Raw genomic sequence first — 15,994 nt, 5'->3', positions numbered from 1 at the left:
GCCCCCTACAGGCTCAAGTCTCTCCACGCAGCATATGAACGAAGCCCCCAGCAGCCCCAGAACATTCAGTAGACGTCCCACACGACTCACCTCACAGTGGTAGCACTCCACGTGGAAGTCCTTGTCCATGGAGACGACACGGATGGTTTCATCAGACCCCTTTAGATTAAAAAAAAAAAAAACAATGGAAAGGAAAGTTTAAAATTTTGCATTTCTGGGGAAAAAACAAATGCAGAGTTTCTAGAAAGAGTTCATTCAGCCACTGAGCCTTTACATGACATGGCATCGTTCACCACACATACCGTTATAAAACAGACGAGCACAATACAGCGTAACAAGGTGACGTAAAGAACAGCACCATTCAATACGAGAAAAGTGACAAGCAAACAGCGTGAAGAAATCAAAAGTGCATGAGGGTGGCGAGGTCACACAGCGAGGCCCACGCCAGCGCCGAGACCCCCTAGAAGCACAGCAAGGCAAAGACGTGAATGAACAGACACACCATAAAAACTCCTAACACATGCAGCTGTGAATTATTAAAAAACAAACACACAGCACCCGAGGTCACAGCACTCAGATGACAGTGACATTCTAAGATGAGGACAATGCCACTTACTGCACAGCTCAGCAGGAGCAAAGACTTCCCCGATCCTCCTCCATCGGCCCCCCAACAAATTGATGCCATTTATTCTAAAGGAGGTGACCAGACTGCCCAACTGGAAGCAATCGAGACCGGACCCCCGACATGATCCTCAGGACCCCTTTCTGGCACTGTTGCTGTTAAGTGAGGGGCTCGCTGGGGACCCCAACACTTTATTTCGTCCAGTTAAAACTGTTTTCACAAATCCCATATCAAATGGCATATAGCAGAGACAAATTTATTGCATTTGCCATTCCAACAAATCGCGTATCAGATTTTCAGTAATAAAATGCTTTGCATTTGTCTTTCCAACAGGTGACACAGCACAAACATTAACACTGCTTTCACAAATCCCATATCAAATGGCATATATCAGGGACATATTCATTGCATTTCTCATTCCAACAGATGGCACGTCACAAACATTTATAGTAATAAAATGCACTACAACATGCATGTCTCTGTTATATGCCATTTTGTATGGGATTCATAAAAGCAGCAATAATGTTTGTGATGTGCCATCTGTTAAAATGACCGGTACATTGCATATTAAGTGGATTAGGCTGACGAGCCTTGTGGATTGCCCAAATGTTGTAAGAATGTCCCAGTTATACACCATTTGGTATGGGATTTGTAAAAGCTAAGTTAATGTTTTGTGATGCGGCATCTGTCTGAATGACAAATGCAATGCATTTTATTAATATATACGTTTGTGATGTGCCCTCTATTGGAATGACAGAGACACAGCACCTAGACAGACACATATCCATTTACAAATGTTTGCAATGCGCCATCTGTTGGAATGAAAGACACTTATGCTTTTCTTAAGGGGGGTTACACTTATGTTATATTTTGAATAACTTACATCAGAGGGTAGGATGGGTTGACCACACGCAGCACATTTTGGTGCAAGTACTCTGCAAAACAAAGAAAATATTCATGAAATGTTAACGTTTTTAAACAATTGAACCTCCTAATATACCAAGTTTAGCATTCCTGGATTCTCATTTTCTAAAACACTGCAGGACCCCCAGTTTATTGCCTAACTCTTTCCCGGTTCCAAGTTAAGGAGGCGACAGTCAGAAAGTGCGGACTGAAACTGAACAACCATTGGGCTTTTCTTCAAAGCAGCAACTCCCCGCTTGTCCAAAACTGGGCATGAGATACACAGAAACGACCAATGCGCCTGGCGCACAGCAGTGGTAGCTCCTCACAGATGTGAGTGCCCGTCCATCTGTTGCTACAACAAGAGGAGTGTTTTCTGCTGGAAAGAGCGATCCTCTACTTCCCAAAGGGCCCATTCAGTATGTGCTTGAAGAAGAGCAGACGTTTTTACAACTGCAGTGCAGGGCTGTCTCTCTCCGGTTGCTTTACGCTTGTTAACATTTTCCTGGCACAACCAACAATGGAAGGAGCTTCTCTGTAGTTTGTAACAAAAGCCCGACAGGGCCGCTCAGACCCTCCGGTCAGTGCGGTGCTAAATGCTGGCTACGTGACTGCAGTCCAACACTTCTCTTCGATTTAGAAAGTCTTATTTATTTACTCCAAAGCGGCCCACTGGTCTCCTGTAAATGAAGACGTCATGGTGACTTGTCTCCCCCACTAGCCCCCCCAGCCCCTGTCCATATAATCATTTTCTACATGGTTTGTAATCTTTGCTCCCTCCATTCAAGTGACACGTCACTGCCAGGACCGCTCATGAATCGTCCGCCGGGCACCTCTGAAAGTGACCCACGTGTCACACGGCGAGTGCACTGTAGGCAGCAGTGAAGATTAAAGACCCTCACAGTGTGTCTCGGCCCTTGGTGTATTTCATAAGCTTTGCACTCACATACAGTAGATAGCCGCCTTATGAAATATTACTCTTTTATGTACCGATGATTAATTATTACCACTATGTCACAATGGCCACTTTTCTTTTTTATTGTGCACTGCTTGCCTTTGTCTTCATTTCTGTGATATACAGGGGGAGTCTAATGGGCGGGGCCCCCAGTTATGATGTATTACACTTAAGCAATCCAAACAGAATTAAGATCACAGTAATCGTGGATAAACGTACAAACGAGTGAGGCCTGGTGCTCTTTTTGACTGACTGGTGAATGACCCGGATGACCCTGAGATCATTTCCAGCAAGATGTTGGCAGCCTGGCACAAATGGAGTCGTTCATCGGCCATCGGGTCATTTCAAAGGGACTATGGCCACCTCATTCCCTGGACCTGTCACCTCTGGATTTCTTCCATTAGGGAGCGCTGAAAGGAAAAGCATCCAAGAACAAGCCTCGTACACGGGGACAATTACAGCAAAACACTGAACAGGAAATCACTGCTGTCACCCCCACAAGGCTTGTGGATACCTTTGCCAATCTGGAGTGGCGTGCCCATCTGCGTCTGTGAGAAGAACACCAAATGTGATTGGATCGTTTACACATCTTTATTATAATTTGAGAAACACATCATAACTTGTAGCCCCGCCCACTAGAATCACCCTGTAGAAATCCAGAGGCTGCACATTCTTGGACTCTACAAGTAGGAAGGCTCACCCAGTCATTTGTTTTCCAGAGACTTTTCTAGAAAAGGTGTGGCAGAACTGCTAGTGAGACCCCGATTGGTCTATTATGCCATAACAGTATTATGCTAAAGTTACAAAAAGTGTTACCCCACCGTGGCAATTTGAGACCCCAATCACACAGTGGTATAAACAACAAAAGGAAGTTGATCGAGTGACATAGAGTGTCGGAGAAACTGAGAAAGTCGCACAGTGTCTGAAATAAAAAAAGAAGTTGTCAGATATTAAAGTCACCGTGAAAAGGCGAGTCGTAGCCCACCGTCTGAGTGTCACATGAAAGCTTATTAGGGTACAGAGAAAAAAAAAAAAGGGACACAGTGGGGGAAAAAGCAGGAAATGTCAACTTTAATCTCTAAATCTCCACTTTAATCACGTAGTTTATTTTGTCATTAAAGTAGAACATCATAAACTTCATCTTGAACACGTTTAATTTACTAGTTTCTCAAATCCCATTGTAACTAAAGTAGCACGTTAAATGATTTGTGTTGTATTTGATCTTCTACCTGTATGTGCTCTGTGTGTGTGAATCACAATGTGCTTCCGTTCTTTCTCTTCCTCCGACAGGACACAGAATCCATGACATTCGTGATATTACAGCTCTGTGAATAATTTCAATACTGAGATGTATACGTGATATCATTTTCATGATGATAGGAGTTAAGGCATATTATTAAACATGGGGACATGGTGGTGCAGTGATAGTGACGAGCTGGCGCCTCGTCCAGTGATTGTTCCTGCCTCACGCAAGATGCTTGCTGCGCGACCTTCGTTGAAATACTTAATTGCAGCAGGACTGTCTCTTTCAGACGCACTAACAGCCAATATCATGTCCTTCCTGTTCTTTCTCCAAATACCCAATCGCCACATAATCAGCTCTGTAATAGACGTTAAGCATCTGTAAGCTTAGAACACCCATTCTTCAAAACTTTTAAGGAACATTGAAATATCTTCAGAGAACATGTTTAATTATTCTATCCATCTATCCATCCAGGGTCACGCCAGTCCCAGCAAGAATACAGCGCAGGGCAGGAACAATCTGTGAATGGGGTGGCATCTCCTCGCTAGCGCTGCGACACCATGTCCTCACATGTTTAATTATTAACAATACAGATTATTTAAATGATGTTAACATTTTATCTGTAATGTAATAAACATACTTAGCTGCATTTCATCTTAAAAATGATATCGTCATCATATATAAATATGCACTTTATGAAGTGGCTCAGGTTGTATAATATTATAACTGTATCACAAGTTTACAGTGAGGTGATTGTACTCATAAGTACAAACAGTTATACAAGGAGCACTTGATGGACTGACTGCGTGCATTTAGAGTTCCTGTAATGAAACTGTTTGTGAACCGCGAGTCCCGTACAGGAAAGGCTCTGAAGCGTTTGTCGTATGGAGGAAGTTCAAATAGACAGCGTGTGCTTGATGCTGTATCCCAATAATTCTCTTTCTGATCAGCTGCTGTAGATCTGTGATTCACACTCAGATACAGTGATATAAATACTCCGAGTGGTGCAGTAAGAGTAATATGGAAAAAGATGATCCGCTGTGGCAACCCCTAATGGGAGCAGCGGAAAGAAGAAGAAGATGGTGCAGTGAGAGTAACAACGCTAAAGCAGCGATGGTATTTGGAATAGTTTGGCCATTCTGTGCACCATTATATTATTACAGGTTAATTACAATCAGATGCCTTAAACTAATAAACAATATGTGGTTAATTTCAGTGTATTTATAAAGTTGCGTCAGGGATGTGCATCTAAAAAAGAAATGGTAACCACACAGGAACAGTAGCACTGCTTTGACACTGGGTGCCGCCAGTCTGCAAAACCGAGCAGAGAACTTGCATACACCAAGCATTTAGCTGGCATGAAAATGCGCGTGGCTTTATGCCAAGTTTAGGTTTTATACATCGTGATGTGAGCGTGGAAACGGGAGTAAGCAACATTTTTGTGCGTACGCACTGTTTATACATGAGGCCCTTGGAGATTTGTACGCCAGAATATTCTTTAACAAAAGGTCAGCCTGAATGGATAATTTGTGTCATGACTGACTCGTGCAGCTGTTGGTCTTGTGGCTGCTGAGGTGGCACTGTAAGCGGAATGACCTTCCCATAGTGCCTGTCCCAGCTCTTGACCGGGTCCACTCATGTCGCCTGGTTGGCACACACATATACAGGTGTGCATCGCTCAACGTCTAGGGTACGGTCTGTGAAATTGGATGTTAGGCGAACCCCACGTTATTGTATAGAGAGAGAGCTCTGTGGGATACTGCAGTGAACGTGTCTTGAGTAAATACAGACAGGAGATAACGCTACAACGCTCCAGAGACGCACAGTGCGCCAGACTGTTACACGCTAAACTTTATATGGAGGTAGAGAGAGATCACATTAAAATAACGACAGAAAGTGCAGCACAGAACCGGCAGTGCAGTCGCTTTGTATACAAGAGACACGAGGGACGCGTGCTACATGCGGTGAGCCAGCTCTCCAGTCAACATTTCTGGATTCTTATCATGACCTTACGGGGCATCAGACACAAATGCGGTCAAACGGATGTTATGGAGCCCCCAGTCGTACCAAACATCCTCAGTGCCATTCAGAGTTACTAGGACCATCGGCTTTACCAGCATCACTGGGCATAAAGTGCAAAACAACCCTGTAGATGGCGCCACCAGGCAATGACAGGGCCCAATCAGCAAGCACCTACACTCGCACTGGGCCAATTGAAAGTCACCTAAATTCACCAAATCAGAAAAACCAGACAGGCCTGGGGAGGACATTAGAAGTACAAACAGACAACGGGCAGGCGTGGCTTTCAGACCTAAAATATTAACATGCAAGTTACACAAAAGACAAATTCACCTCATGGATTGATAGGCAGATACACAGACAGCAGGAGTACCACGTCAGACAGACAGACAGACAGACACTTCTTAATCTCTCAGCACAGAACACGACTTAACAGTGCGAAAATAACAGACACGTGCAGGGCCCAGAGCTGCTTTACAGTATATAGCGCCCTTCACAGACTCACTGCACAGTAAACATACATACACAAGTGGAAATGTGTCCATTATAACCAGTCAGGCATTACAGTCTCATGGCGGCATACAAAAGACTCCCCAGAACACCGTGGTGAGATGCGCCAGCAGGCAGGACAGCGAGGGGCAGCAGCCGCGGTCACTTGAATGAGTACGCCTGATGGTGACATTAACGGGGGGGGCTTCACGGGTTAAGCCACACATAACTAAGACACGATGGTTTGGGGTCTGCTCTTTCACCAGACTTCCCTTTCAGTAGGCCACATTCAGACACCAACCAAATGTCCTCGAGTTCCTTACTTACTTGTGGTAATCTCGGACACAGTAGATCTTGTTTTCAGTGTCCACCGTGAACGGCACGCCATCCAAACACTCGTTGCAGATCACGCAGCGGAAGCAGCCTGGGTGGTAGGACTTTCCTAAGGCCTGCAGAATCTAAAATAACAAAAAGAAATCCAAACACCAACAGTCACACCACCGGTCACAGTGAACGGGCTCACTACTCGGGTGGACTCGGACCTTACGACTGCTCCAATGACTCACCTGGGTGACATTTTGTAAACTGCTGCACCCTTCATAATAAATGTATAGCAGTGTGTACTTATGGAGTAATGGAATAAATCAACAGGATGAGGAACAAGCAGAACATCCGCTGAATCCTTCTGGCACACTGAGAGACTACAGTGGCAGGGAAAAGTCCGTGAGCCTTATGGAAAGTTCAGGCCTTCTGCTCTAACTGATCTGTCGAAGCAGGCTGACACAACAGGGACCCCCTCAGCCCCAATGAGGGCATTCGGAGACTTCAGAACAGCCAGCAGAATTCAGCTTTATGGAATGGCCATGAGCCCCCAGCAGTGGGCACCTTTTACTTTTATTCCAATTCTTATGACACAAGTCCTTATTCATCCTCATCTGATTCCTAGCACTCCATTGCTCTGGTCCTGCTTCTAATTGATTCCACCGATAATTCTTAGTTAGGGGGGTGTCAGACCCCACTCTGTCCACCTTATCTGTTTCATGAGGACTATTCTTGCTTGCTACTATCATTTACAGCTCATGGTTCTCCCTCTAAGCCACAGGTGTCAAACTCCGGTCCTCGAGGGCCGCAGTGGCTGCAGGTTTTCATTCTAACCATCTTCTTCATTAGTGAGCCGTTTTTACTGCTAATTAACTTCTTTTGCTTTAGTTTTAATTAACTTGACTCAGGCCCCTTAATTGTCTCTTTTTCCTTAATTAGTAGCCAAACAATAATGAGACATCAAACAAGCCACCATATGACAGAAAAAACAGAAAAATCAACAGATTTGGAAATGTCTGCTGTGGCAGAATGAGAGCAGCAACAAGCCATTGAATTAAATAACGGGCTTAATTAACAGCAAGAATCAGCTTCTCATTAAGAGATTGGTTGGAGTGAAATTGGTTGGAGTTTGAAATCCCAGTTTAGATGGTCATCCATTGGCTCATTTCACATCTCATGTCTGTTTGGCTGTCATTTAATGAAGAAACAAATCAATTCAGAGGACTGAATCCTTAAAAACAGGGATATTAAAATGAAGGGAAAAGGAGTTAATTAGCAGTGAAAACTACTCACTGATTAGGAAAAGGGTGAGAATGAAAACCTGCAGCCACTGCGGCCCTCCAGGCATGGAGTTTGATACCCCTGCTCTAAGTCCATCTTTCTTCAGCTCTCCTGCACGTCTAACCTTTAGCTTAATAAACTAATAAAAATATGTAGGCCTAAATCTTTTTAATCCTAACTCTTGCATCTTAATGCTTAGTAAAATATAGTGTTGACTTTCCTCATGCACTTAAGATACTTTTCTGATACATACGCTGTAGAGATTACCAATTTTAGGAATACAATTTCCTATAATCTTCATCTCATCCACACAGGACACTTAAACCAACAACACACAATTCTAGCCTTTAACGTCTTTATTGAAGACACCTATCAGACATTTACAGCATGCTGTGAAAAAATAAGGGCACCCCTGGATTTAATAACTGGCCAAACCTCCATTGGTAGCAGTAACCCCGAACAAGAGCTTCAGGTAGCAGCAGAGCTGACCTGCACAACGAGGACTTGGGGGCCATTCTTTGTTAGAGAGCTGCTTCAGCTTAGCCCCATTCTTAGGATGTCTGCTGTGGAGCCTCCTCCATTGGGTTAAGGGCTGGCTGGATTTTCTATTTTTGAGGTTCTGCTGTAGTAGACGTACCCTGATGTTTAGGGTTTCCTTGTCCTGCTGCATCACCCAACTTCTAATGAGCTTCAGCTGGCGAACAGCCACCCTAACGTTACCCCATAAGACATTTTGATAAACTTAGGAATTTATTTTTCCTTCACTGATGGCAGGCTGTCCAGGCCCGATTTAGAATCAGAAAATGTTATTAATCCTGAGATAGATAGATAGATAGATAGATAGATAGATAGATAGATAGATAGATAGATAGATAGATAGATGGATAGATGGATAGATAGGATACTTTATTAATCCCAAGGGGAAATTCACATATTCCAGCAGCAGCAGCATACTGATAAAAACCAATATTAAATTAAAGAGTGATAACAATGCAGGTAAAACAGACAATAAAAACTACTAAAAATGTCCAGGGAACGAGTCCACATAAAAGAAAGTGGTAGGAGTGATCAGTGAAACAGATAAAATAGATAAACAGGTAGAAAGATCAAGTCGTACACGGAGCTGCTGGGAAAGCTGCCACTCACGGTGGCGCCTGAGGGACATTGTCTCAGCAAACACCCCAAATCACTTGACTTCACCACTGGGATGATGTTCTCATGTTGCTCCGTTCTTCCTGCACAATTCAATGAGAGCGTCACTCGGGCTGTAAAATCAGTGCTAAAAGCGTTAGGCCCGAGTTTCACTCAGCCAATGATATCGATGTGTCTTGTGTTGTAAAGTGGCAACAGCATTAATGCCAAGTGTTACTTGGGCAACAGTATGGGCACATCCTGCGTAAGTGTCAGCCCCAAACGTTATCTGGGTTATCAATGGTGCAGACGCGTCTTCTCCTAGCCTCGTAATGGCGTCTCAGAAGAAATGCCTCTCATCAGCTGGGATGACAAAGTGAAACTGAAAACGACTCTGGGAATCCAAAAATGACACTTGTGTCACTCAGAATGTGCAGTGTACTGTTCACATATCATCATTATTATTATACTTTCTACACTTCTGATTTTGTACTTTTAGTGTTTTGCATGTTTCACAGTAGAATGAGATTTAATAAAAATGTTAACTTTTTACACGTTTTTTAGAGAAAAAAAATGTAATGCTAAGGGGGTTAATAATAATAATAATTCTTTACATTTATGTGCTTTACATAGTGAGTGCGGAGCCACTTCAGCCATCACCTGGGTGATGTGACAGCAGCCATTTGTGAGCCCAGGACGCTCACCACTCATGAGCTGTTAGGTGGTGAAGGGGCGAGGGAGACAGACAGTCAGATGGTCATTCTCCCCAATGGCGCTGTGGTGTTCAACATGTCATACGCTGAATGCATGAGGACTTGCTAGGTTACAAACAGGGCCACCATGAATGTCTGCCCAAAGATTTAACTTCAGGTAAGCAGCAATGGCTTCCTCCTTGGTGACCCACCATGGATCAGGCAGACTCCAAAAAACAGACGTTCAGATGTCCCAATGATCCCTTCCAGCTTTTGTGGGTTCTTTCTGACCTCACCAAGTGTTCTGTGTTGTGCTTTTCAAGTTGTCTTCTCTGGAGAGCAGCCAGAGTGTTAAGTCACCTCCATTTTTATTCGCAGTCTGTCTGAACTCACTGAAGTGACTCAGTGTCCCTCCTTGGTTTTATGCGCATCAACATTTCTTATCGTTGATCTTCTGAGGCCTCGTTTTTGTGAGGTGCTTCTTATGAAAAGTCTTTTGCTTTCTTTCATTGGTCAAAGTAGCTGTAAGCCACACCTCCAATCTCATTTCATTGGCTGGCTTTGTTGAAGTCATCATCCTTGGGGTTGGCAGACGTTTTCCAGCCTACGCCCGAGTGTCTGAAGGACATATTCAATACGTACGAGAACAATATGATGATTTGAGCGTTATTAGTTAATTAAAACAAATTGTGTTTGTTTGTTGTTGTAAGTTAGATGAAGATCTCACTGTATTTTAAGACCCACTTACACACAAGTGCAGTGTGGGGGTCACGCCATTTTTCTTGCCGCTTTTATTTCGCATTGACTTCTTTATGGCAGACACCATCTCAAGGTACGTTACTCTTACTGAATGAATTTGACAAAATGTACAAGCAAACAAACAGCTCAACACTCAGCTCCTCGAGATGGGAGCGCAGTAAGCACATCACAGCTCAGCTCAGCTTGCGTACGCTCAATGTCGACTCCTGCCATTCAGCTACGGATTCATCAAAGTCTGTGCTCAGAGATGTAAAAGGACTTGGAATCCGTGTGTTGTTGTGATACCTGAGCCTGTTTTAGCCAATCAGCACGCTGCAATTCAAATTACGAACGTGTCGTACGTTGAACGCATGAGGACTTGCTAGGATACAAACAGGGCCACCATGAACGTCGGCCCAAAGATTTAAAGACGACGTTGTTTTCAGGGAGCCTCCGCCTTCACCTTGAGCTGCTCTGTACTCGTCCTTCCTGCCTTTGTGTATCCCTCCCTCCCTCCCTCCGTCCCTGTAGTTTATTTTAGTAACAAAGGTGAAATTTGACCTTCTTTGTACTTCCTTGAGTGCTTTTCAGGGTGTGGAGGGCTGCCTTATGATGCCCTCTGATTGTAATGAAGTGACGAGGACACAAACGGACTGGCAGGTGGGACACATTTGGGGGAAATGACGAACCTCAAACTTGTGCTTCACCTTTCAGTTCTTTCACTTGCAGACCCAACCACAAGCCTGCCTTGTTACTTACCATGTCCATTATCAGGTGTCCACAGACGTTGCATTTGTCGGCAGACTGCTGAAATCCGGAATACTGAAGGCAAACAAAGAAAAGAAAGAAAACCGTCAACTTAAATATAAGATTAAAAGACACACACACCCCCCCCCCAAAGCCAAGGATCAGAGCCCCTGGAACTACTCAGACCCCTGCAGTTTTTACACACTTTGTAGTTCCGTTGCGGCCTTCTTTTTTCTTTTTTTCCCCTCATCATTCAGCACCCAGCACCCCAGAATGACAAAGGAGTGTTAACAGGAGTTTAAACATTTTTCCACATTTACTACAAATTAAAAACTGAGCTGTCCCATTGACATACATATTGAGACCCCTTCCCTCAGCACTTTGATGAAACCCCTCTGGCAGAGATTCCAACTTGGAGTCTTCTTGGTCTGATATGACAAGCTCTGCACTCCTGGATTTGGAGATTTTCGGCTATTCTTCTCCACGGATCTTATCAAACTCCGTCAGGTTTAACGGAGGCCGCTGGTGGACAGCTCAGTCGGGTTCAAGTCTGGGCTCTGGTTGGACCAATCAAGAACATTCCCAGAGTTGTCCATAAGCCGCTCCTGTTGTACGGTGAACCATGAGTCCAGTCGGAGGTCCTGGATGCTCCAGGAGGGTTTTCATTAAGAGTCTTTCTTTCTCTCTCTGTGCTTTGCTCCATTCAGCTTTCCCTGGACCCTCACTGGAGTCCCAGTCCCTGATTCTGCCACCACATTATTCACCATTAAGAGCCGTATTGTACGGGTGATGAGCGGTGCCTGGTGTCCTCCAGATAAGATGCTCAGAACTGAGGCCGGACAGTTCAAATTTGGTTTCATCAGACCAGTGAGTCCTGATTCTCATAGCCTGACAGTCTTTAGGAAACCTCTTTGCAAATCCCAAGGTACTTTCTTGTGTCTTTTACTAAGGTGAGGCTTCCATCTGGCCACTCGGCCATAAAGCCCTGATCGGTGGAGTTTTGCAATGATGGTTGTACTTCTGGAATTGTCTTTCATCTTCACAGAGGTTCAACTCTCTTACCAAGAAGAACTTTGTCCTGCAATCACCCAGTCTGAGTGGTTGGGCGGCCCTACCAAGAGTCCAGGTTGCCCCAAACTTCTCCCATTTAAGAATTACAGAAGCCACTGTGCTCTTGGGAGCCATCAATGCTGCTGACATTTTCTTGAAGACTTGCCCCCCTAGACCTACGCCTTGACACAATGTCCCCCCCCAGACCTGTGCCTTGACACAATCTGCCCCCCCAGACCTGCGCCTTGACACAATGTCTCCCCCCAGACCTGCGCCTTGACACAATGTCTCCCCCCAGACCTGTGCCTTGACACAATCTGCCCCCCCAGACCCGAGCCTTGACACAATCTGCCCCCCCAGACCTGCCCCTTGACACAATGTCCCCCCCCAGACCTGCGCCTTGACACAATGTCCCCCCCCAGACCTGCCCCATGACACAATCTGCCCCCCCAGACCTGCCCCTTGACACAATCTGCCCCCCAGACCTGCGCCTTGACACAATCTGCCCCCCCAGACCTGCGCCTTGACACAATGTCCCCCCCCAGACCTGTGCCTTGACACAATCTGCCCCCCCAGACCTGCGCCTTGACACAATATCCCCCCCCAGACCTGCGCCTTGACACAATGTCCCCCCCCAGACCTGCGCCTTGACACAATGTCCCCCCCCCAGACCTGCCCCATGACACAATCTGCCCCCCCAGACCTGCGCCTTGACACAATCTGTCCCCCCAGACCTGCGCCTTGACACAATGTCCCCCCCCAGACCTGTGCCTTGACACAATCTGCCCCCCCAGACCTGCGCCTTGACACAATATCCCCCCCCAGACCTGCGCCTTGACACAATGTCCCCCCCCCAGACCTGCGCCTTGACACAATGTCCCCCCCCAGACCTGCCCCATGACACAATCTGCCCCCCCAGACCTGCGCCTTGACACAATCTGTCCCCCCAGACCTGCGCCTTGACACAATGTCCCCCCCCCAGACCTGTGCCTTGACACAATCTGCCCCCCCAGACCTGCGCCTTGACACAATCTGCCCCCCCAGACCTGCGCCTTGACACAATGTCTCCCCCCAGACCTGTGCCTTGACACAATCTGCCCCCCCAGACCCGAGCCTTGACACAATCTGCCCCCCCAGACCTGCCCCTTGACACAATGTCCCCCCCCCAGACCTGCGCCTTGACACAATGTCCCCCCCCAGACCTGCGCCTTGACACAATGTCCCCCCCCAGACCTGCCCCTTGACACAATCTGCCCCCCCAGACCTGCCCCTTGACACAATCTGCCCCCCAGACCTGCGCCTTGACACAATCTGTCCCCCCAGACCTGCGCCTTGACACAATGTCCCCCCCCCAGACCTGCGCCTTGACACAATCTGCCCCCCCAGACCTGCGCCTTGACACAATGTCCCCCCCCAGACCTGCGCCTTGACACAATGTCCCCCCCCAGACCTGCGCCTTGACACAATGTCCCCCCCCAGACCTGCCCCATGACACAATCTGCCCCCCAGACCTGTGCCTTGACACAATCTGTCCCCCCAGACCTGCGCCTTGACACAATGTCCCCCCCCAGACCTGCGCCTTGACACAATCTGCCTCTGACCTTATGGCTTGGTTTTTGCTCAGCTAGCTGTGGGTGGGGCCTTCTGTAGAGAGGTGTGGCCTTTCTTAATCAGTCCAATCAACTGAAGTGACCACAGGTGGACGCCACACATCGCAGTGACGAGCCACAGAACAGATGGAGCAGAGCCAGGCTTCAAGGGTCACAGCAAAGGATCTGAATACTCATGTCGATGGGATTTCAATTGTTTAACAATTTACAAAAACATCTAAGATGGTGTTTTCACTTTGTCATTCTGGGGTATTGAGGGTTACTTGATGAGGGAAAAAAGAATTTAGAACGATTTTAGCAGCAAGTTTCAACATAACAGAATGTGTAAAAGTGAGGTGGTCCCGATACTTTCTGGGGGTGCCATGCATGATGACTTCTGAGGTTTTACTAGTAGAGCAGCACTTCATTTTTAAACACCGGACGACTCCTTCACAGTCGCTGATCCACAACTTTGCACATTCACATTGACACCACTAAGCGTCTCTAAGCGGTGAGGTGAGCCATGCGGGTCACGCAGAAGTGTCGCCCGGCGTTTACTGCCTGTCAGAGGCTGGCGTTTCCAGTAGGCACATCGACCAACCCGTTACCTTAGTTACTGGAGTCGGCCATAAGACGCTTTTCCAGGTGAATCCACGTCCTACTCTGCCAAGAATTTTATGTCTTTGCGAATCTGAAAATGTCACTCACTGGGGTCACCTGGACCAGAGTCAACTATACAGTCTGAGCTGCAATTTAGGGTCAGGCACACGTCTTCTTTTACGACTGTGAATAAAATGCACAAAGTTGTAAAGAAAAGACACAAACGTACCATTTATAACACAAAATCTGGATGGTAAACACAATCACTTACACTCTTTATTTTTTTTTTGCAAACGTGTATGAAATAAGCAAGCCGACTGTGAGTGCCATGCATAGTTTTAACCACACAGAGCGCCTTTTCATAGCAGAGGAGCTGCCAGCCAATGAAAACCTCCCATCACCGTGTAACAGCAAATCAAAAACACACTCTGAGCTTAAAAACAAAACAAACTAAACCAGCAGGAAGCGGCTTCACCTTCACAAACACAGCGAGTTTTGGCCACAAGCCGGCTTGGCTGGAGGGTCTGGAAGTTGGATTGCTCATTTTCCTTGCACGCTTTAACTGTAGCTGTCTGTTTTATTAATCTAACAACCATCAAACTGTAGGCGGAGTGGCCATTTATTAGGTACGCCAGCCCTTCGCATCGCATGTAACGACTGCTTAGTCACTAAGAACTTGTGTGCAAATCAGAGGAAGACCATGCAAGACAAGTGAAGATTTAAGTGACTCTGACAGCAGGCCACCGACATCAACCACGTCACGGTCTTTACACACTGTGGTGACGAGAAAGGGCCTCCAAAATAAAGTCATCCAGGCCACAGCGTCCCTAAACAGAGCACTCACGGAGAAGGCCGACACAGCTTGTGCATGATGACTACAATATGAATGATCACATCACCAAATCCAGCAACTCCAGGTATTCTACCATCAGGGGGCTGGTTTCTCTTTAACTCTTTAATGTCTGTTTGCTATGTGCTGTGGCATCACAGAAGGTGGGCACCAACGGTGGTCGCAGTGTGACGCAATATGGTTTGTACCTCTGGTCATCATAAGTGGTGGTCCTCCCAGGGGAACGCTGCTGTAGGCGCATCAGCAGCACGATCAGCCGGGGGTTGATCAGATCATGCTGGCACCTCATGTTCATTTTTGATATCCATCTCCAGATCACTTGCATCAAACTCGGAGTCCGACAAGTAACAAAATTACGTATAACGTTCATGGAGTATTTTGCTTTGTACATTCGCATTGGACTCTCTCCAGATGTCGATGCCATTTTAGAGGCTGTTTGCTCTTTGCTACTCATGCACGTGTAGTTAATCGAGGTTAAATCAGCAAAGCCATGCAACTTTCCTTCTAGCAAAGAGAGTCAAACTAAAATGTAAGGGCGAGTTTTGTCGTAGTTTGCAGTTGATTACCGTCCTCTACCCCTGAATTTTGACAAAAGTTGACATCAGCCCTGAAAGAGTTAATTAACAGCACCAGGGGGGCCGACACGCGCAGAACCCCATGAGTCTAAGCACCCAGATTGGCTGTAGTGTGAAGATGCTCACTGGGTCTCAAGCGGCTTGATGTTACCGTGTCACAGGATATCTGAACGTCACACCCCCTCGTCA

The 15,994-nt window shown here is 46.3% G+C and overlaps 1 protein-coding gene across 1 annotated transcript in view; it reads right to left on the bottom strand.

Moving 5' to 3' along the window:
* LOC114663920 (Wilms tumor protein 1-interacting protein-like) overlaps nt 1–15,994 on the bottom strand; it is an 81,556-nt gene that overhangs the window by 6,916 nt on the left and 58,646 nt on the right. The window contains exons 4-7 of the mRNA XM_028817870.2: nt 11,154–11,216; nt 6,559–6,689; nt 1,506–1,557; nt 91–159 (exon numbers count right to left, since the gene is read on the bottom strand). Coding sequence (XP_028673703.2) covers nt 91–159; nt 1,506–1,557; nt 6,559–6,689; nt 11,154–11,216 — 315 coding nt within the window. The remainder of the gene's footprint in view (nt 1–90; nt 160–1,505; nt 1,558–6,558; nt 6,690–11,153; nt 11,217–15,994) is intronic.

This window comes from Erpetoichthys calabaricus, chromosome 13 (genome assembly GCF_900747795.2).
Source record: "Erpetoichthys calabaricus chromosome 13, fErpCal1.3, whole genome shotgun sequence".
Classification (NCBI taxonomy): Eukaryota; Metazoa; Chordata; class Cladistia; order Polypteriformes; family Polypteridae; genus Erpetoichthys; species Erpetoichthys calabaricus.
This window is presented reverse-complemented; position numbering and strand designations above follow the sequence as displayed.